This window comes from Pan paniscus, chromosome 18 (assembly GCF_029289425.2).
Source record: "Pan paniscus chromosome 18, NHGRI_mPanPan1-v2.0_pri, whole genome shotgun sequence".
In the NCBI taxonomy this organism is placed as follows: Eukaryota; Metazoa; Chordata; class Mammalia; order Primates; family Hominidae; genus Pan; species Pan paniscus.
Window position 1 is genome coordinate 23,253,558 of NC_073267.2, and position 23,332 is coordinate 23,276,889.

The following is a 23,332-nucleotide window of genomic DNA, read 5'->3' on the forward strand; positions in this document are numbered from 1 at the left end:
CTTTGAATACAGGATGAATACAAACCTTCTAAGGGGCCATACAGATTACACAAAACTGTGATAAAGGACCACCAGAAGTATAATTGGACTGCAGTAATTCAGAGAAGAGATTCCTACCTGGTCTGCCTACGGTCAGAGTGTACTTCACAGAAGAGGGTTTCTTCAGCTGAGTTTTGGAGGCTGAGTGGGATTTTTCTCCTGAACATGGAGGAATGTCATTCCAAGTAAAGAAAACAGCACAGCAAATATTTGGAAGCATGTGTGAACTTGCCATAAGCTATTCGTTTATTCATCCAATAAATATTGAGATCCTACCAAGTGCTGAGCTCTGTGATATGGCAGTGAGGCGTAGCAGTAAACAAAACAGCAAAAATCTCTGCCCTCACAGAGCTTACATTCTAATGGGAGGGAGGCAGACCAAGAAATGAAATAAGTAAAATATATAGTATGTTAGATGATTATGAACTCTCTGGTAAGAAATAAAGCAAGAAAGAAAATAGGAAGGGTTGGGGGAAGCTGCATTTTTTTTTTTTTTTTTTAATTTAGAGACAGGGTCTCACTCTGTCGCCCAGGCTGGTGTGTAGTAGTGTGATCATAGCTCACTGCAGCCTTGAACTTCCAGGCTGAAGTGATCTCCTGCCTCAGCCTCCTAAGCAGCTGGGACTACAGGCACGTGCCTCCATGCCCTGCTAATTTTTAAAAGTTTTCAGGAGAGGCGTGGTCTTGCTGTGTTGCCCAGGCTTGTCTTGAACTCCTGGACTCAAGCGATCCTCCTGCCTTGGCCTTCCAAAGCACTAGGATTACAGGTGTGAGCCACTGTGCACAGCTAAAGCTGCATTTTTAATTAGAGTGATGGGGAAGACCTCACGAAGAAGGTGACATTTGAATAAAGACCTGAAGGAAGATGGCAGGGAACCAGGGAGGCTCTCTCAGGGAAGAATGTTCCTGGGAGAAAGCACAGCAAGTGCAAAGGCCCAGAGGTGCAGTGTGCCTGGCATTCTAGCTGGCAAGGAGGCCAGCATGGCTGGAGCAAAGTAAGCAGGAGGGAGGGAGGCAGGAATGGGGAAGGAGGCCAGATTGCATAGGGCCTTGCAGCCCTGTTTGTTACTTTGATTTCACCGTAAGGTGAAGGAGATGGTGAAATAGTGAAGGATTAACTGACTGACTTAATAGACTTTGTTTTTCAAAGCAGTTTTAGATTCACAATGAAATTGAGCAGAAAGTATACAGTTTCCATATACCCCTGTCCCCGCACATGCACAGCCTCCCCCATTGTCACCATCCCCCACCAGAGTGTTACCTTTGTTACAGTCGAAGAACCTACACTGACACATTATTAGAACCCAAATTCCATAGTTCACATTATGGTTCATTCTTTGTGTTGTGCATTCTGTGGGTTTGGGCAAATGTACAATGACATGCATCTATGATTGTAGTATCATAAGGAATAGTTTCACTGCCCAAAATATCCCCTGTGCTCTACCTATTCATCCTTCCCTCCACACTGACCCCTGGCAACCAGTGATCTTTTTACTGTCTCCATAGTTTTGCCTTTTCTAAAATGTTATCTAGTTGAAATCATATAGTATGTTATCTTTTCATATAGGCTTCTTGCACTTAATAATATGCAATTTAAGTTTCTGGTAGGTCTTTTTATGCCTTGATAGCTCATTTCTTTTTAGTGATGAATAATATCCATTGTCTGGATGACCCACAGTTTATCCATTCACCTACTGAAGAGCATCTTGGTTGCTTCCAAATTTTGGCAGTTATGAAATAAATCTGCTGTAAATATCTATGTACAGGTTTTTGTGTAGACATAAGATTTCATTTCATTTAGGTAAATGCCAAGGAGCATGATGGCTGGATCACGTGGTAAAAGTATGTTTACTTTGGTAGGAAACTGCCAAACTGTCTTCCAAAGTGGCTATACTATTTTGCATTCCCACCATCAATGCACGAGAGTTACTGTTGCTCCATATTTATGCCAGTATTTGATGTTGTCAATCTTTTGGGTTTGGGCCCATCTAATAGGTGTGTAGTGGTATGTCATTGTTTTAAATTTGTAATTCCCTGATGACATATGAGCATCTTTTCATATACTTATTTGCTATCTGTATATCTTCTTTGGTAAGGTGTCTATTCAGGTCTTTTGCCCTTTTTTAAACCAAGTTGTTTGTTTTCTTATTGTTGAACTTTAAGAATTTTTAGTATATTTTGGATAATAGTCCTTTATCAGATCCTGCTTTTGCGAATAGTTTTTCCCATCTGTGGCTTGTCTTCTCATTCTCTTGACAGTATCTTTCACAGAGCAGCAGTTTTTTTAAGTTTAGCTTATCAGTTCTTTCTTTCATTGACCATGCCTTTTGTGCTGCTGTATCTAAAAAGCCATCAACATCCCCAAGGTCACCTAGATTTTCTCCTGTGTTATTTTCTAGGAGTTTTCTAGTTTTGCATTTTATGTTTAGGTCTGTAATCCATTTTGACTTAATTTTTGTGAAGGGTATATGGTTTGGGTCTAGATTCATTTTTTTGGCATGTGGATATTCATTATTCCTGCACTCTTTGTTGGAGACTATCTTTCCTAATTGTATTGCCTTTGCTCCTTTGTCGAAGATCAGTTGACTATATTTTTATGGGTCTATTTTGAACAATAGAACTAAATAGTCCTATTGTTCTATTCTTTCATCAACACCACACTTCTTGATTACTGTAGCTTTATAGTAAGTGTTGAAGTTGGGTGGTGTCAGTCTTCTGACTTTGTTCTTTTCTTTCCATATTGTCTTGGCTATTCTGGGTCTTTTGCCTCTCCATATAAACTGTAGAACAAATTTGTCAGTATCCAAAAAATAACTTATGGGGATTTTGACAGGGATTGCATTGAATATATAGATCAAAGAAGAGCTGATACATTAGAATATTGAGTCTTCTTATCCACGAACATGGATTATCTTTCCATTTATTTTTATCTTCTTTGATTTCTTTGATTTTTTTTTTTTTTTTTTTTAGACGGAGTTTCACTCTTGTCACCCAGGCCGGGGTGCAATGGCATGATCTCGGCTCACCGCAACCTCTGCCTCCCGGGTTCAAGCAATTCTCCTGCCTCAGTCTCCCAAGTAGCTGGGACTACAGGCATGCGCCACCACACCTGGCTAATTTTTGTATTTTTAGTAGAGATGGGGTTTCACCATCTTGGCCAGGCTGGTTTCGAACTCCTGACCTCATGATCCACCCGCCTTGGCCTCCCAAAGTGCTGGGATTACAGGCGTGAGCCATTGCGCCTGGCCTGATTTCTTTGATTGATTGATTGATTGATTGATTTTTAGAGATAGGGCCTCATTCTATTGCCCACACTGGAGTGCACTGGTATGATCATAGCTTACTGCAACCTCAAGCTCCTGGGCTCAAGTGATCCTCCCATCTCAGCCTCCCAAGTAGCTGGGACCACAGGTGTGCACCACCATGCCCAGCTAAACTTTTTTTAGAGATGGGGTCTTGCTATGTTGCCGAGGCTGGTCTCAGACTCCTGGCCTCAAGTGTTCCTCCCACCTGAGCCTCCCAAAGCACTGGGATTACAAGCATGAGCCATGCCCAGGCTGATTTCTTTAATTAGAATTTGTAGCTTTCCTTATATGGATCTTGTACTTATTTTGTTAGACTTATACTGAACTATTTCATTGGAGGGTGCTAATGTAAATGGTATTGTGTTTTTACTTTAAAATCTACTTGTTTATGGCTTGCATATAAGAAATAGATTGACTTTTGTATGTTAATCTTGTATTTTGCAACCTTGTTATAATTGCTTATTAGTTCCAGGAGAAAGTTTTTTTTGTTTATTATTTTGGGTTTTCTACATAGAAAAGGATATTGTTTGTTTTTGAGACAGAGTCTTGCACTGTCACCCAGGTTGGAGTGCAGTGGTGTGATCTCAGCTCTGTACAACCTCTGCCTCCCGGGTTCAAGAGATTCTCTTGCCTCAGCCTCCCAAATAGCTGGAATTACAGGTGCCTGCCACCACACCCAGCTAATTTTTAAATTTTTAGTAGAGATGGGGTTTCGCCATGTTGGCCAGGCTGATCTCAAACTCGTGACCTCAGATGAGGTAATCTGCCCACCTCAGCCTCCCAAAGTGCTGGGATTACAGGTGTGAGCCACTGCACCAAGCCAGATTTTTTTTTTTAAGTTTTTCTTACAACTTTTCCTCCATTCTTTTATTTATGAACATTTTCTTTTCTTTTTTTTGAGACCGAGTTTCGCTTTTGTTGCCCAGGCTGGAGTGCAATGGCGCGATCTTGGCTCGCCGCAACCTCTGCCTCCCAGGTTCAAGCAATTCTCCTGCCTCAGCCTCCTGAGTAGGTGGGATTACAGGCATGCGCCACCACATCTGGCTAATTTTGTATTTTTAATAGAGACGGGGTTTCTCCATGTTGGTCCGGCTGGTCTCGAATTCATGACCTCAGGTGATCCACCCACCTTGGCCTCCCAAAGTGCTGGGACTACAGGCGTGAGCCACCATGCTGGGCCAAACATTTTCAAATATACAAAAAAGTTTTATAAGTTACACAGTAATCTACATTCAACTATTTATAACCTACTGTATTAATTTTATCATGTATTAATTAATGTATCCATCCTTCTGTCAATTAAACCATCTTATTTTCCTCACAACTTTTTATTATAAAATTTTCCAAATATAAAAAAAGTTTAAAGAAAATTACAGAGAAAATACATGCATATACCCACTTCTTAGATTCATCAATTGCTGACATTTTACCATATTTGGTTTATCTGTATCTCTGTGTGTATGCATATTCTGTTCTCTGGACTATTTATTTTTATTTTCTATTTTTATTTTTAGAGATGGGATTCTGCTTTGTCACCCAGGCTGAGAGTGAAGTGGTACAATCATAGCTCATTGCAGCCTCAAACTTATTTATTTATTTTTTTAGAGATGGGGTCTTGCTGTGTTGTTCAGGCTGATCTCCAACTTCTGGCCTCAAGTGATCCTCCCACCTCAGTCTCCCTAGTTGCTGGGATTATAGGTGTGAGCCACTGTGCCCGGCCACTTTATATGTTGAAGTTTGTGTCATGTCATGACATAAGGTGCTTTCTCATTCTTCCTTTTTTTTGAGACAGAGTCTTGCTCTGTCGCCCAGGCTGGAGTGCAGTGGCATGATCTCATCACACTGCAAACTCCACCTCCTGGGTTCAAGCGATTCTCATGTCTCAGCCTCCTGAGTAGCTAATTTTTATATTTTTAGTAAAGACAGGGTTTCACCACATTGGCCAGGCTGGTCTCAAACTCCTGACCTCAAATGATCCACTTGCCTTGGCCTCCCAAAGTGCTGGGATTACAGGTGTGAGCCATCACACCTAGCCTATATATCTTTTTTTTTTTTTTTTTTTTTTTGGAGACAGGGTCTTGCTCTGTCTCCCAGGCTGAGTACGGTGGCTCAATAACAGCTCATTGCAGCTTTGAACTCTTGTGCTCAAGGGATCCTTCTGACTCAGCCTCCCTAGTAGCTGGGACTGCAGGTGCACGACACTGTGCCTGGCTAATTTTTAAAAATTTTTGTAGAGACAGGGTCTCACTAGATTGCCCAGGCTAGTTTGAAACTCCTGGGCGCAAGTGATCCTTCCTCCTTAGCCTCCCAAAGTGCTGGGATTACAGGCGTGAACCACCGCATCCAGCCTTCTCTGAACCATTTTAAGTTAAATTGCAGATCTAGTGGCATGTCACCCCTGATAGTTAACCATGCATCTCCTAGAAATTAAAAAAACAAAAAAACAAAAAAATGGTGACTGGACAGTTTTTAGTTTTGAGCGGGGGTAATGACCTGATTTGACTTACCTTTTTTTTTTTTTTTGAGACAGAGTCTCATTCTGTTCACCCAGGCTGGAGTATAGTGGTGCAGTCTCGGCTCACTGCAACCTCTGCCTCCTGGGTTCAAGTGATTCTCCTGCTTCAGCTTCCTGAGTAGCTAGGATTACAGGTGTGTGCCACCACACCCAGCTAATTTTTGTATTTTAGTAGAGACAAGGTTTCACCATGTTGGCGAGGCTGGTCTTGAACTCCTGACCTCAGGTGATCCGCCTGCCTTGGCCTCCCAAAATGCTGAGATTAAGGTGTGAGCCACCACGCCCAGCCTTGACTTACTTTTTAACAGCCTCCCTTGGGGTGCTGTGTAACGAATAGACTGAAAGGAGTTAGGAGAAGTCACATGGAAGAACCTGTTGATTAGTGGCATGAGTTACAGCACAATTGATGGCAGCTAGAGGGGGTGAGGTCGAAAAGTCAATCAGGGCTGATGATGTGAAGGATCTGTACACTGGATTTAGAAGATGTATGTGCTTTTAATCCTATACATTAGGGTTTCACAAATATGATGGATTTTTGACATTTGTTATATGAGTACTCTATGTACTAATATTTACTCAGTATTTTTCTTTAAATTTATTTTAAATCACTAACTTAAAACAAATCTTAACTGCCATAAGAAAAAGCATCCATAACATCATTCATTTGGTAGGTTTCGATTTTTCTAACGCCAGTAAAATAAAAAGAAATGGCTGGTGGCTCACTCCTGCAATTCTAGCACTTTGGGAGGCCAAGGCGTGATCACCTGAGGTCAGGAGTTTGAGACCAGCCTAACCCACATGGTGAACCCCCATCTCTACTAAAAATACAAAAGTTAGCCAGGTGTGGTGGTGGGCGCCTGTAGTCCCAGCTACTCGGGAGGCTTAGGTATGAGAATCGCTTGAACCCAGGAGGTGGAGGTTGCAGTGAGCCAAGATTGTGCCACTGCACTCCAGCCTGGGCGACAAGAGTGAAATTCCATCTCAAAAAATAAAAAATAAAAATAAAAAGAACTATTATATATCATGTAAAAATTATCATGTGTGCCAGCAGGGGTCCAGATGCTGTACTTTGGGAAAGACCACTCTAGGTAAAGGGAAATCACTGAAGATTTGAATGCATGAGACAAACATCATCTGAGCCAGGCATAGTGGCTCACACCTGTAACCCAGCACTTTGAGAGGCCGAGGCAGGTGGATTGCTTGAGGCCAGGAGTTCAAGACCAGCCTAGCCAACATGGCAAAACTCCATCTCTACTAAAAATACAAAAATTAGCTGGGCGTGGTGGCATGCGCCTGTAGTCCCAGGTACTCGGGAGGCTGAGGCACAAGAATCGATTGAACCAGAGAGGCAGAGGTTGCAGTGAGCTGAGATGGTGCCACTGTACTCCAGCCTGGGCAACAAAGCAAGACTCTGTCTCAAAAAAAAAAAAAAAAGAAAGAAAGAAAAACATGATCTGAATTTTGTTTTAGAACAATCTGTTTATGGTGTAAAAGAAGCACTGAAGGCTTAATTAGTAAATGGAAAAATTAAGGCTTAACTACTAGTTGCCTACTATATCATAAGTGCTCAGAATATGAAGATAAATAAAATAGGTTGCTGCAACTAGCTGTTTACAATCTAGTAAAGGAGACAGACATGAGGAGAGATTTTTGTAGCACGAAATAGTAGATACTATGATTAGAAGTATATATAAGATATAATGGTGGCTAAAAGGTGGGCATGATCATCAATGTCTTGGGAACCAAGTCCAGGAAGGCTTCACAGAAAAAAAAATGCTTCAGCCAGGTTTCAGTGGAGGCATAAATACTGTGCATGGGGCCAGGTGCCATTGCTGATGCCTGTAATCCCAGTGCTTTGGGAAGCTGAGGCAGGAGGATCCCTTGAGGCCAGGAGTTTGAGACCAGCCTGGGGAACATAGCAAGATCCCCTCTCTACAAAAAATTGAAAAATTTGCCGAGTATGGTGGTGCACAGCTGTAATCCTAGCTACTTGCTAGGCTGAGGTGGGAGGATTGTTTGGGCCTGGGAGTTGGAGGCTGTAGTGAGCTATGATCGTGCCACTGCACTCCAGCCTGTGTGACCGAGCAGGATCCTGTCTCAATAATAATAATTATAATACTGTGCATGGAGATTGGATGTATCCAGTGAAGAGAAACAGCATAGACATATGTGCAGCGCATAGATGTGTAAAATGATACAGCATTCATTCAACAAATATTAACACCTACTATGTACCAAGTCCTGTGCTAAATCCAAAGGAAAAAGAGGAAAAGATGCAGCCCCCACTCTGAATAAGCTCACAGTCAATTATAGTGAGAATCTTAATGTTGGATGCTAGGTGCTATTACAGATGTAAGTGTGGGCTGTTGAGGGAGTGCCCACTGGCTTAGCATACAATTCAGACTGAGGAGAAAATAAATGATCTCTCTAATGAATTTTGAAAATTCATAGTAGCAGGGAGTCTGTGCAAGCACAGAGAGGCATGAGGTTGTAGGACATGATTGGAGGAATGGCTGATGGTTTAGTAGTAGAGCTTGAGAAGTGTAGACCTGATCCTAAAAGGAAAGGAGCATTATAATTATTAAACCAAGAAGTAATAATATCAGATTTGCCTTTTAAAAGATAACCCTGGGCTGGGCGTGATGGCTCATGCCTGTAATCTCAGCACGTTGGGAGGCCGAGGTGGGTAGATCTCTTGATCTCAGGAGTTCGAGACTAGCCTGGGCAACATGGTAAAAACCCATCTCCACAAAAAATGCAAACACTAGCCGGGCATGGTGGCATGCACCTGAAGTCCCAGCCACTTGGGAGGCTGAGGCAGAATAATTGCTTGAACTCGGGAGGTGGAAGTTGTAGTGAGCCAAGATCGCACCACTGCACTCCAGCCTGGATGACAGAGCCAGACCCTGTCTCAAAAAATAAATAAGTAAAAATAAAACATTAGGCCGGGCGCGGTGGCTCACGCCTGTAATCCCAGCACTCTGGGAGGCTGAGGCGGGCGGATCACGAGGTCAGGAGATCGAGACCATCCTGGCTAACATGGTGAAACCCCGCCTCTACTAAAAATACAAAAAGTTAGCCGGGCATGGTGGCGGGCGCCTGTAGTCCCAGCAGCTCGGGAGGCTGAGGCAGGAGAATGGCGTGAACCCGGGAGGCAGAGCTTGCAGTGAGCTGAGATTGTGCCACTGCACTCCAGCCTGGGTGACAGAGCAAGACTCCGTCTCAAAAAAATAAATAAATAAATAAAATAAATAAATAAATAAAATAAAAGATTACCCTGAAGTGTGTTTTGAAGGGATGGTAGCTGGACTGCAAAGAACAGTTAGAAGGCTAAGAAAGTGATTTTATATGAGGAATGCTGGTTCCACTGTTAATATTGTGCATGGGGCCAGTGTGGTGGCTCACGCATGTAATCCAAGCCCTAAAGCAGTGGAAGACAGAAGGCAAAAGGAGACTGACATGAGAGATTAAGGAGTTAGAACCGCAGAACTCAGTGGTATCTCATTATAGAAGCATGGCTCAAAATTGGGTAATTGTGGCTAAGAAATGAGTATCTGAATGAAGGAAGTGAATGTGGACTGTCCTGGACCGCATTTCTTCTGTAGAATGTAAAAGAATTCTTCCTCAGACTCATCTTCTCCATTTTGGAGGTGACTGTTTTCCACCTGAACTGGGGACATTGCTTGAAATCCAAGTAGCAGTAAAAGCGTCAAGCAATATTGTAGTAGAAAACCCTGGTGATGGTCAAGTGTGGTGGCTCTCATCTGTAGCTCTCATCTTCCAGCACTTTGGAAGGCCAGAGCAGGAGGATCACTTGAGGCCAGGAGTTTGAGACCAGTCTGGGTAACATAGCAAGACCCCATTCCTACAAACAAAATTTTTTTTAATTACCTGGGAGTGGCCGGGTGCAGTGGCTCACGCCTGCAATCCCAGCACTTTGGGAGGCTGAGGCAGGCAGATCACAAGGTCAGGAGATCGAGACCATCCTGGTTAACACAGTGAAACCCCATCTCTACTAAAAATACAAAAAAATTAGCCAGGCATGGCGGCAGGTGCCTGTAGTCCCAGCTACTCGGGAGGCTGAGTCAGGAGAATGGCGTGAACCCGGGAGGCAGAGCTTGCAGTGAGCCAAGATTGCGCCACTGCACTCCAGCCTGGGTGACAGAGCCAGACTCTGTCTCAAAAAAAAAAAAAAAAAAAAATTAGCCGGGAGTGGTGGCACATGCCCATAGTCCCAGCTACTTGGGAGGCTGAGGTAGGAGTATCACTTGAGCCCAGGAATTCGAGGCTGTTGTGAGCTATGATCTCACTACTGTACTCCAGCCTGGGCAACAGAGTGAGAGCCTGTGTCACAATCAATCAGTCAATCAGTCATTAGGCTGGGCTCTGTGACTCATGTCTGTAATCCCAGAACTTTGGGAGGCTGAGGCAGGCAGATCACCTGAGGTCAGGAGTTTGAGACCACCCTGGCCAACATGGTGGAACCCTGTCTCTACTAAAAATACAAAAATTAGCCGGGCAAGGTGGTGCATGCCTATAATCCCAGCTACTCAGCAGGCTGAGGCAAGAGAATCATTGGAACCCGGGAGGCAGAAGTCACAGTGAGCCAAGATCACGCCACTGCACTCCAGCCTGGGCAATAGAGCGAGACTCTGTCTCAAATAAATAAATAAATAAATAAATAAATAAATAAAATTAAAACCCAGGTGGCTAAAAGAGGACAGGAACAGAATCTGGAATAGAAAAGACCCAAAGCCCTGTATTTCCTGTTATAGCTTATTTGCTGATAGATGTCAGAGCAATGGAGGAATGGCAAGTGTGTTTTTAACCTATCTCTCTGAATTTTCTTTGTATTCTCAAAGAACACGAAGGCCCTAAAGCAACAGTTCTCAACCTTGTTGCACATTAGAATCACTTGGAGCCTGAAAAAGTCCTGATGCCCAGACCATACCCTAGACCATTTAAATCAGAATGTCTGGGGCGTGAGATCCAGGCATAAGTGTTTTTTTAAAATATAAAACAATACTTCATTTCCTTTATTACCTAGTTGTATCGTTAAAATAAGAACAAATACAGTGGAATGGAATACTTCATATGACTTCATGTGAAAAATACTTCATTATACAATAAACAACCCTCATGCATTTCAACATTGCCACCAGTAACACTGAAGACTCTCAGTTCTATTCATATGTGATCATCACTGCCCTACACCCCAACCCCAGCTCCTCCAAGCTTCAACAGGCATCAGTATTTTTCGTAGCCCCTGGCTTATTCCATCGTGCAGCCAATGTGGGAATCTAGAGATTGACTTCCTTGGAAACAGAGGCTCTAGAGAGTAATTCTTATTGGCTCAGCTATAGACACGTTGGCAGCCAGACACGTTGGCACACTAGTCTCATGGTACTATATGCATTTTTTAGAGGTATAAACTCAAACAGCACACTCAAGTGTCATTTATCTTTGAGTGATAATTTAACAGTTGGCATTTGGTGGCCCCACATAGCTAATGCTAATCTGAAAGTGTCTGTCTGAATTCCACAGGTTAATTGCACACTTAGCAGGATATGGTGTGATGATCAGAGAATTCTTTGAGATTCACCAGTGTAAAGAATTTAGCAAAAATGTGGCTGGGCATGGTGGCTCTCACCTGTCATTGGATCCCTTGAGTCCAGGAGTTCAAGGCCAGACTGGGCAACATGGTAAGACCCTGTCTCTACAAAAAATACACAAATTAGCCACATGTGGTGGTGCACACCTGTAGTTCCAGCTACTCAGGAGGCTGAGGCAAGAGAATTTCTTGAGAATTTCTTGAGCCCATCAACAGGTTTTGAATGTTCCAGTTTTTTTTTTTTTTTTTTGAGTCAGGGGTCTCATTCTGTCACCCAGGCTGGAGTGCAGTGGTGCGATCATGGTTCACTGCAGCCTCAACCTCCTGGGCACAAGCCATCCTCCCCTCTCTGCCTCCTGAGTAGCTGGGACAACCATGCCCAGCTAATTTTTTTTACAAGACCACTGTTAAAAGCCCGGAAGAATCCTGCAGCTCGCTGTGGTGGGCTGTATTGCGTGTGCTAGAGTCTATTCAGCATTTCAGACAGAAAAGCCTCAGCATTCCTCTTCTGTGGGTCTCCACCGTAGCTCCTTTGAAATCTCTGCTCTTTCTCACACTTTCCCATCTGAGTCTCTGTGCCATGGCCGTCCCCTCCTCTCCAATACGAAGAGCCCACACTCAGTTTCCCTCCCTCCTCCTCCACCCCACACTGCCCGAGCACCTCACCTCCCAATGACTGACTCGTCCCCGGTCTTGCACACACCTGGGGAGTGTAGCTGGCCTGTCCTGCACACCAGCCTTGCAGGCTCAGTGAGTAGACCATCCTTGTCTGCTCTTGCCGGGTGCAGCTGTGTGTAGTGGCCCCAGGGGGGGTCATCTGGGAGGGCACCAGGAAGCATAAGTGACATGCACCATGAGGAAGCGTTAAGTGATGTCCACCACAAGAGGTGTGGGGAGCGGCAGCAGCGCGTTCATCCACTGTGCTTGACTTTGTTTATTTCCCCGATGACCTTTTTTCCGGATTTCCTAGCTGGATCTCCGTGAGTGCCAGGGCTGGGTCTGGGAAGGGTTTGGGACCCAGCACATCACCTGGCACAGTCAGTGTTTGCTCAATATTTGCTGAGAGAAAACCCCAGCCATGTCACCGACTTACAATAGGAGCTTCTCGTACGGAGCAGAAATGTGTTGTTGCCTGTGGCTCTGCAGGAGCTCCGAGCAGTGGCAAGAGGAAGTCACGGGTGACCATGGTAGGCATTACCACCTGATGGGGTTGCTGGCTGGTCCTGAGCTCATCACCATCCATCTCCTGCATCCACAGTGATTTCTATTAAGTGCAGCTTTTCATCAGGCAACCACCAACGGCACTGAGGGGTGGGATGATGGCAAATTGACCAAAACGCTCAGGGGGTGCTAGCCACGCGGCAGGTGCAGATGCGGACTCCCCAGCCCCACGAGCTTGGAGTGCCATTCAGCCCCGCTGCACCCCTGTCTGTCTCCAAGGCTGAGGAACTGGGGTGGGAGGAGGAGGCACAGAGCCGTCTGAACACAGCTAGAGCCACTCACTGGCCCCTGCAGGGGAGCAACGCAGTGGGGAAGCCTGGAGGGAGGGAAGGTGCAGTTGCAGTGGGTGGGCATGGGGGCTCAGCTACTGGCACGGAGCAACACGAGGGAACTACGAAAGAGCAGGAGGGAGGACGCGGGGGTGGGCGCAGGGCTGGAGGACCGGGTGGTCCACAAGGTGGTCGGGACCTCAGCTGGCGGCTGGGCTTGGGAGGGGCTGGCATGGAGTCACGGGCCACCATCCCCTAAGTGTTTCCATAGGCAAGGTACTCATTCCCCTAGTCAGGGGAGGGGACGGGTACAGAGAAGCACAGCAATGAGCCAGGAACAGAGCTGAGATGAAACCTCAGCCTCCCGTCTTCAGAATGAGAATTAATCCACAGAGGAGCTAAGGAAAACGCCGGGCACTGAGCTGATGGGTGAGGGGTGTGAGCCATGTGGCCGGCATGGCCGCCCCACCACCAGCTCCATCCTGAGCACTTCACGGACAAGGCCCTCTTCATCCACACAACTGCCCCAGGAGCCACTGAATGAGGCTCGATGAAACCTCAACTCGCGTTGCAGCGCACATCCGATCACACTCGCCTTTGATCACTTTTATCACTGGGGATCCTGCAGTCAGGGCTTTGTGTCTGCAGCGGTCCCTGGGAAACAATCTACAACTCGAAGCTCCACCAAACTCACTGAGAATCACAAAATTTCTATCACTGACTGCTTTCCTCCAAGGCCCAAACTGGATTTATAAACTTCCAAAGAAAACTTCATATTGAAAAAGCGATGTACCCACAGCATTGTAGAACGATGTTCACAAAGGAAAAACAAGGCCGGGTGTGGTGGAGTGAGGCTCTAGTCCCAGCTACTTGGGAGGCTAAGGTGAGAGGGTGGTTTGAGCTCAGGAGAAGCTTGCAGTGAGCCCAGATGCACTTCAGCCTGGGCAACAGTGCTAGATCCTGTGTCAAAAATAATTTTTTTTTTGGTGGCTCACATCTGTAGATGCAGCTACTCAGGAGGCTGAGGTGGATCAATTGAGCTCCAGAGGTCGAGGCTGCAGTGGGCTGTGATTGCACCACTGCACTGCAGCCTGGGCGACAGAGCAAGATCCTGTCTCCAAAAAAAAAAAAAAAAAAAAAAAAGGAAAAACTATTGTTTATGCCATCACCACCCAGTAAACATAGTTACTGATATTTTTACTTGCAGTGTAACTTTCTGGCCCCTTCCCATAACCACATGTATTTGGTAAGCTTTTGTTTTCAAAATAAGCCAATAACATTTAATAAGAAACAACAGTGTATTTGTCTGTTTTCATGCTGCTGATAAAGCCATACCCGAGACTGGGTAATTTACAAAGAAAAAGAAGTTGAATGGACTCACAGTTCCATGTGGCTGGGGAGGCCTCCCAATCATGGCAGAAGGCGAAAGGCAGGTCTTGCATGGTGGCAGCCAAGAGAGAGAATGAGAACCAAGCAAAAGGGGTTACTCAGGAGCCTGTGGCAGGAGAATGGCGTGAACCCGGGAGGTGGAGCTTGCAGTGAGCAGAGATCGCGCCACTGCACTCCAGCCTGGGTGACAGAGCAAGACTCCGTCTCAAAAAAAAAAAAAAAAAAAAAAAACCATCAGATTGGCTGGGTGCAGTGGCTCACGCCTATAATCCCAGCACTTTGGGAGGCTGAGGTGGGTGGATAGCTTGAGGTTGGGAGCTCGAGACCAGCCTGGCCCACATGGTGAAACCCCATTTTTACACTACACTACATTTTTAGTGTAGATCCCAAATATTTAGCGTAAGTATGGTTTGTGTAATATTTAGGATGCTCATATTTTAAAACGGTGATACTGGAATGCTTCTCCCCACCGTCACGAAGCTGGCACTTTCTTACCAGCTGGGACTTGGGTCCAACGGGGTCTTTTCTGACCATGTTGTGTAACGCTCACAACCTCCCTCAGTGAAGTCATCGCTGGCTTATCACCTGGTTTCATTTTCATGCAGCACTTATCGCTATCCAAAACCATCTTCTTTCTTATGTACATATTTGTTTATTTTTCTGTAAACTTGCATAGAGAAGTACCTATTTATTAATTAATTTTTACCAATTTTCTTATTCCACCAGAAGGCAAGCTCCATGGGAGCAGGGGTTTCCCTTTCTTGATTGATCCTTTCTCCCTACAAAAGACCACACAGCACACAGGGGTCACGGTGCACCTGGGAAGCATCTGGGAAGGTGGACGATTAGAAATGGGCTTTTGGGCTGGGCACGGTGGCTCACGCCTGTAATCCCAGCACTTTGGGAGGCCAAAGTGGGAGGATCACAAGGTCAGGAGATCGAGACCATCCTGGCTAACATGGTGAAACCCTGTCTTTACTAAAAATATTAAAAAAAAATTAGCCGTGCATGGTGGCAGGCACCTGTAGTCCCAGCTACTCGGGAGGCTGAGGCAGGAGAATGGTGTGAACCCGGAAGGCGGAGCTTGCAGTGAGCCAAGATCGCGCCACTGCACTCCAGCCTGGGCGACAGAGCAAGACTCTGTCTCAAAAAAAAAAAAAAAAAGAAAAGAAAAGAAAAGAAAAAAGAAATGGGCTTTTGGATCCAAATGATAACAACAGTGACTCCACCGCCTGACATTTTGTCCAACATGATCCCACCCCTGGTCACAGTTGATTGGACAGGGATGGGCACTCAAACCATGCTGGACCAATCAGAGCCCCTTCCTCAGTCCCGCTCCTAATTAGTGCAGGGCTGGGCCAATCAGAGTCACTGCTCTGGGAATTTAGAATCTGAAGTGAGCAAGAACAGGAACAGTGGCTCCCCAGTGGCTGAATCTCTAACAGGTAAACTTTGGAAGCTGTTTGGTACATTTTCATTTTTCAGTCTTGAGGACCAGAAAGCAGAGAAAACATCTGTAGAGAGAGAGGCGACACTGACTTCTACCTAACTTCCCCAAAAATATTCACACCCAGGCCTGAGGGAAGAAACAGGAGCTACATACAGAATGGAGATGGAAACACACATGTGTGCACACATGCACACAACACACGTGCACACACATGTGCACACATGCACACGAACACACGTGCACATACGTATACACACATGCTCATGCAGTGCACACATGCATACCCGCACATGAACACATACACGAACACATGCACACACGTGCACACACACATGAACACACATGCACACATGTATACACAGTGCATATGTGCACACATGCACATGAACACACACATGCACACACACGCACATGCACACACACGCACATGCACACACACACATGAACACACACACATGCACACACATGTAGTCGTTTTAGGAACTAGACTGCCAGTTTATGAATTTGCAATGATAAATCACTTTCCCGGGATATAAGCGTGATGGTCACATCCTTTCCTCTCAGTCCAGGGGTCGTCCTTGAACTGCACAGCCACAGTGCCAGTCCCAACAGTGCCAAGATTCCCCTCCGAGGAATTCACTCTTCCCGTCTCTCATCTTGGAGCTGCCGATTTGTGCCCCACTAGAGGAGCCAAGAGGTCCCTAGAACCTCCTCCTCTCATGCGGACAGCCTGGCAGGCACCCCCCAACTCCGGGCTCTCAGGCCTCGTTTGGATTTATTTTGAAGGAAGCTATTGTTTACTAAATGCTTAATTCTCCCGGAATGGTGCCAAGCGCTTCATACAGCCCTGCCCAATGAGCTGGGCCCTCCCGCACCTTTAGGGAATGAGCTGAGCTATCTGCAGGGGCACTCGAGGTGGGACAGGCACAGTGTGGCAGCGCGTGGATCTGGCTGCTGTTTTCCTTTGTGACTGGCACCTCTCCTCTCCCCCTTCCCTCCTCCCCCCGCTTTGCTCCCCCAGCCTTTCTTCCTTGGCCTTCAAGGCCATACACACTCCCTGGAAAGAGCCCTTGCTGCCACCTCTGTTACTCATCGTCCTTGGCCCGTGCTTGCTCCAAGTGCTGGCACCCCCAGCTCCTAGGAAAACTGCTGGCAGTGTCCCCACCAACGGAAATTTCCTTGGCCTTTCTGTTTGTTTCGCTTTGTTTCTGGCCCTGCCACGTGTGGCCCAGGCCTCGGGAGCCTGTCTGTGTGCAGTTCTCTGCACCTTGTCTGCTCCCTTCCCTTCGTCTTATGGGCACTGCCCCTCCTTCCATCCAGGGTTTGCTGTGTTTTCATCTCATTTTTCTCTGTTTCTCTCTGAAAACCTTTCTCTAGCCCTACCTGTCCTTCATCTGAGGTTCTCATTCCCTCCATCACCAGCAGCTCCAGATTCCCAATCTGGGTGAACAAAGAGGACAGAAAATCTGTGAAGGAGAGGACTGAGAACCTGGAAAAATTGGCTGCAGAGACGGGGAGGGGACCGGGAGCAAGTGAAGCTGAGTAGGAGAGAAATAAAAAGGAAACTGGGTTTTGGAGAAAATGACAAATAAAGTGAAACCAGACTGGCCCACGTGGATGGGAACCAAGGGAGGGATGACCCAGCTCATTTCCATGGCCCGGGAGAGACACCGGATCCTTCTTTCAGTCTGTGGCAGGGAGGGCCTAGATCCTTTGAGCAGATGTGAAGCTGGTGGGGAAGCCAAAAGTGGGGTTGGGACAAGGTCAGAGGCTGACACTGGGAGACAGAGACAGCAGCAGTGGCCTTGGACCTGAGAGCAACCGAGTCAGGGAGGGGCCGAGGTCAGCTCGGGGTCCATGGCCAGGACGCACGTCCAGTGAGGAGGGCGCCCCATCCTCACTCTGGGAACAGCGTCCTCGGCTGTCCTGCGGGAGTGCTGCCTCCCACTCTCCAAGCACACCTTGCTCCAGGCGGGGTCACCCTCGGGCTGGCCAGACGAGCAGCCAAAGCCGGGCCCCTGAGAATCAGCCCTGGGATGGTGGCTGGAACTGCCGGGAAAGAGGTGACGTCGCTCCACTGGAGGCCAAGCCACAGCCTCGGGTGGCCACCATTGCCCCATCAGGGAACCCCCATGAGTGTCCCCTGGGGAAAGCAGAGCCTGGGGGAGCACTCAGAGCCCTGGCAGTCGACAACCCCTGCACCCGGTTGCAGCCCTGACTCTTTAGGATCGGAGCTGGCAAATCTCCCTCTTCTTTGCTTAAGCCAGTTTGAGGTGGGGTTCTGCCAGGTAAACCAAAAAGAAGTCTTAAGAAGGCTTACTGGAATTCCTCACTTGGAGAGCAGCAGTGAGATCCCAGGCTGCAGGGACAAGAGGGAGGAAGGCAGGGGGCAGCGACGGGTGGGAGATGGCGCATGCTGGCTCTGGAGCTGACTGTGCAAATCTCTTCCCAACTCCACTATTGGTGACTGCACCTTCAAAACTTGAACTCGGCCATGCAGGGGTATTTGCACCATGGAAAGTGGCGAACACCACACATCACCGCTCTTGTACCTCCACCCAGCCCCGGAAAGCCAGCTGCTAGGCCTGTACCAGCATTCCCCACCCATGGAATCAGGAGGGCCAGGCTTACCTGGGACCACTTCTGAAAGTTGCACCAGCCCCAGCTTCCCTGAGGACAAGGCTGAGTCACGAAGCATGGACCAGGCTGAGCTGCAGTCTGCACAGGTGGAGTTAAACAGGCCATAGCCAACTCGCCCCTCACCCAGGGTCTGCACAGACCTCACCTGCAGCCAAATTACATTTGAGCACACAGTAAAAGGATGGAAACTGATGATCCTCCTGCTCCCTCCCTTCCATTTCTTTGCTCTCAGTTTAGTCACTGTTTTTTGTTTGTTTGATTGTTTGTTTGTTTTTGAGACAATGTCTTGCTCTGTCGCCCAGGCTGGAGGGCAGTGGTGCAATCTCAGCTCACTGCAACCTCCGCCTCCTGGGTTCAAGTGATTCTCCTGCCTCAGCCTCCTGAGTAGCTGGGACTACAGGCACGCACCACCACACTTGGCTAATTTTTCTATTTTTAGTAGAGATGGGGTTTCACCATGTTGGCCAGGCTGGTCTGGAACTCCTGACCTCAGGTGATCCACCTGCCTCTGCCTCCCAAAGCACTGGGATTACAGGCATGAGCTACTGCGCCTGGCCAATTTAGTCACTTATTTTATTTTATTTTATTTTTTTGAAACTAAGTCTCACTTTGTTGCCCAGGCTGGAGTGCAGTGGCGTGATCTCGACTCACAACTTCCGCCTCCCAGGTTCAAGCAATTCTTCTGCCTCAGCCTCCCCAGTAGCTGGGATTACAGGTGCTTGCCACCACACCCAGCTAATTTTTGTATTTTTACTTTTTTTTTTGAGACCAGGTTTCACTCTTGTCACCCAGGCTGGAGTGCAATGGCATGATCTCAGCTCACCGCAACCTCCACCTACCAGGTTCAAGCGATTTTCCTGCCTCAGCCTTCCAAGTAGTTAGGATTACAGGCATGCACCACCATGCCTGGCTACTTTTGTATTTTTTGTAGAGATGGGGTTTCTCCATGTTGGTCAGGCTGGTCTCGAAATCCTGACCTCAGGTGATCTGCCCGCCTCAGCCTCCCAAAGTGCTGGGACTACAGGCGTGAGCCACTGCACCCGGCCAATTTTTGTATTTTTTAGTAGAGATGGGCTTTCACCATATTGGCCAGTCTGGTCTCGAACTCCTGACCTCAAGCAATCCACCTGCCTCGGCCTCCCAAAGTGTTGGGATTACAGGCATGAACCACTGCACCTGGCCACTTTTATTTGCTTGTATCAGGACTCTTGGAAGCAAGTGATAGGAACTTAAATCAAACTGATTTTAAAAAGAGGCTTATTAGTACAGGGGTTGACTTGGCTTCAGGTACAGCTACATTCAGAGGCCCCAAAATTGGCTTGGGCCTTGATATCCCCCACCTTGGCTTTGCCCTCCCGTGTGGACACTTTCTCAGGAGGGCCCTCACCTGCTGCGGGGCACAGCTATGGAAATAATCTCTTTAAATACATCCCAGAAAAAAACTCCTTGGCTCTCATTGGCTGGTCTTGAGTCACGTGCCCATGCCTGTACCAATTGATGCAGCCAGTGACAGGGCTGTTCTGAGTGGCCATGCCCAGGTCCCCACTCCCTCCTACCCCGTGAATGGGAGTCGGGGATGGGCTCCCAAGGAAAACAGGAATGTTGGACCCAGGAGGCAGGAGGATGGAAGCCGAGCCAGCAACACAGCAGATGCCCTTACAAAGCCATGGACTGGCGGGATCAGCGGCACCTGGGAGCCTGCTGGCATGAGATTCTTGGATCTGCCTTGCACCTGCCAAGTCAGAATGTCTAGAGGAAGCACAGGTTGTGTTCTTTTGTGTGTATGTTATTGTTATTATTATTTTTTTTTGAGAGACAGGATCTCACGGTGTTGCCCAGGCTGGAGTTAAGTGGCACAATCCCAGGTTACTGCAGCCTCAATCTCTTGGGCTTAAGCAAGCCTCCTGTCTCAGCCTCCCGAGTAGCTGGGACCACAGGCATGCACCACCACGTCCAGCTAAATTTTTTATTTTTATTTTTGTAGAGATGCATTCTCGTTACCCTCCCGCCTTGGCCTATCACAGTGCTGGGGTTACAGGTGTGAGCCGCCGGGCCGACAGGAGTCTGTGCTCTAACACACTCTCCAGGGGATGTTGGTGCACACTGGTGTGTGAGAACTGTTTGTCAGCCCCCCACTAAAATTAGCATTTTATTCACTGATGTGAATAATATCCTCGCCAGGACCAGGTGTGGTGGGGAAGGGGAGGTTCCAGGGAAAGTTGCGAGGCTGTTCCTGAGGAGGGTGTGCCACACAGACAGGCACGCAGGTTGAGATTCTTGACCAAAAGCAGGCTTTGACTAGTGATCCTGGGGGATAATTACCATCTGCAGTTTTCTTGTTTTCTAGCCTAAAACCTGAGCCTGGGTTCCCTTGGGGATACAAAAAACATCTAGATTCCAAGGCACACCTGCTGCCACGAGCTGAACAAAAAATAACAAGTGTGCCCTTAAAGCACTGCAGGGATGTCCCTGCTCCACCGCCAACAGGGCTGAGGCGTGGGCTTGTTCTTGCCCTGGGGGGTGAGGGACGGGCCTCCCGTGCAGACCTCAAGGCCCAGTGGACACAGCCTCTGCTGGGCTTGAGCCAGAGGCCCGTCTGGGCCCTGGGCCGGCTGCCAGCTCTCCTGGGGACCGACTGTGACCTTGGCCTCACTCACCCAGGGTGCTGGTGCTTCCTCTCTGCATGGGGATCAGCTCCTGGTGGCCTCCTGCTGGATTTTGTGGATGTTCGATGCAGATTCTTTCTCTAAAGGGTGCCTGCTCCCCAGATTCCCTTCTTTGCAGAGCACAGAGTCCCACTGGGAGGCCTCTGTGGCCTCTGGCCAAGGAGTTCCCCAAGCCTCCTTTTTCCCCATCTGTAAAATAGGGACTGGTCTGTGTCTCCCACGACTGTTGAAAGGAAGACTGCAGTGGTTCAAGTGAAGCCCTTGGTGAGGAGAAGTGACTTGGTGAAGGGCTAGAATCTGCAGTCGGAACGGAAGCCGGCTCCCTGCACTGGGTCACTCACCCTTGGCAGTCGCCCCTTCTCTGAGCCTCCATTTCTTGCTACATAAAACAAGGGTCCCGCAATACTCTCTCTAGTGGCTTCTGTTTTGTGCCATGCTGCTATTCATAGATGGCAGTGCTTTTTTTTGTTTGTTTGTTTGTTTTCCATGATGGAGTCTCGCTCTGTCACCCAAGCTGGAGTGCAGTGGCTCAATCTCTGCTCACTGCAAACTCCACCTCCCAAGTTCAAGCGATTCTCCTGCCTCAGTCCCCCGAAGAACTGGAACCACAGGTGTGCGCCACCAACCCGGCTAATTTTTGTATTTTTAGTAGAGATGGGATTTCACCATGTTGGCCAGGCTGGTCTTGAACTTCTGACCTCAGGTGATCCACCCACCTTGGCTTCCCAAAGTGCTGGGATTATAAGCATGAGCCAGCTCATGCCAGGCTGGGCGAGCTGGCTTGAGGTGAGCCGAGATCACACCACCGCACTCCAGCCTGGGCAACAGAGCGAGACTCCGTCTCAAAAAGAAAAAAAAATCCACCTCCTCCAGCGTCAATGTTTAAAAGTACCTACCTCTTCAGCACACAGGGATCAAAGGGGAAGAAGGTGTCCAGTGGGTTTGTGCAGGTCTGCACTGAGTCTCCTCCAGTGGTACTCCTAATGACTGGCAGCATCTGGCGATTGTTCCTCTCGATGATGGTGTAGCAGAAGACGAGCTGGTACTTACTGTGGAACAAAAAAACAACACAGACAGAGGCATTAACATGCTGGAGTGACTCTGCAGATGTGAGCTGCATGTGACAACTGTACCTACCACAGAGAAATTGCTGAATATAACAAGTGCTAGTAAAAATAACAATATAAAGCAGAAAGTAACACTTTTAGGATACCGTTCTATGGGTCTTCTATCTGCAAGTTTGCTAAGGAGAAAGAAAACGTGGCTATCACTCAGAATGTGAAACTGGGCTTATATTTTAATGAGTAATAGATATTATTCATTAAAAATAAATGTTTGCAAGGCAAAACTCTTAGATTACATAACTATAGGTGTCTTTATTTTTACTGTTTGCAAAAGAATTAGAAGGTTGGTGGAAAAGGGATTCAGGAGTTACTCAAGAGGAAATAGTGGCTGGTGAAGAGACTTGCTGAAGAAGCACTGAAGAAGAAATAAGCCTTTACTGAAGGAGGGACACGGGGTTGACTAAGTCATGACCTCAAAAACAGGCACAGAAAGGACTAGGCATGCTGAGTGAGAACAGTTAAATGCATAGAAGAAAACACAAAATAAAGACAATTATGTTTTTAATTTTTCCAGTAGTTGTCTCTAAATGATTGAGCAACTTGAAAAATTATTTATTGGACAGCTTCTCCAAGATGAGGACTTAGATCTCACTTCTGTCACTCTCCATCTCAGGTTCTCAGGTCACCATGGCAACTTCAAGCCACATACTTTGATTTCTGTCCTGTTAGCCAAGGCTCACAGCACTTGACCCCTCCTCCTGGTGGAGGACACATCAGCAAAACCACAATGGAGGGTGGTTTGCACTATCAGGTAAAGTTGAAGATCTGCATCTCCTACAACCCCGCAACTGACCGCACTTCCGGGTATGTGACAAGGAAGCGTGTGCCCACAAACAAGAATGTTCCTGAGCACTAAAACACTAACACAGCCGGCTGGGCACGGTGGCTCACACCTGTAATCCCAGCACTTTGGGAGGTTGAGGCAGGTGGTTCACTTGAGCTCAGGAGTTTGAGACCAGCCTGGTCAACATGATGAAACCCCGTCTCTACTAAAAATACAAAAATTAGCTGGGTGTGGTGGCAGGCGCCTGTAGTCCCAGCTATTCGGGAGGCTGAGGCAGGAGAACTGCATGAGCCTGGGAGGTGGTGGTTGTAGTGAGCTA

At 47.3% G+C, this 23,332-nt stretch overlaps 2 protein-coding genes across 11 annotated transcripts in view; both read right to left on the minus strand.

Moving 5' to 3' along the window:
* Nucleotides 1–22,004, minus strand: part of CDR2 (cerebellar degeneration related protein 2) — an 83,793-nt gene extending 61,789 nt beyond the window's left edge. For 4 of the 9 annotated variants that reach the window (XM_055099966.2, XM_063598519.1, XM_063598514.1 and 1 more), the window contains exons 1-2: nt 14,342–14,553; nt 118–13,007 (exon numbers count right to left, since the gene is read on the minus strand). Coding sequence is in view for 1 of the 9 variants with exons in the window: in XM_063598511.1 (XP_063454581.1) it covers nt 14,342–14,395; nt 18,431–18,497 (121 nt within the window). In the remaining 8 variants the exon portion in view is untranslated. Of the gene's footprint in view, nt 1–117; nt 13,008–14,341; nt 14,554–18,430 lie in introns of those variants that run through there. The other 5 variants (XM_063598511.1, XM_063598516.1, XM_063598513.1 and 2 more) reach the window with 5 other exon arrangements.
* A 12-nt stretch (nt 22,005–22,016) lies between these two features.
* LOC117978585 (RNA polymerase I-specific transcription initiation factor RRN3-like) overlaps nt 22,017–23,332 on the minus strand; it is a 28,232-nt gene continuing 26,916 nt past the window's right edge. Inside the window, exon 13 of one of the 2 annotated variants that reach the window (XM_055099976.2) lies at nt 22,017–22,154. The gene's annotated coding sequence lies outside the window, so the exon portion shown is untranslated. The remainder of the gene's footprint in view (nt 22,155–23,332) is intronic. The other variant, XM_055099977.2, reaches the window with a different exon arrangement.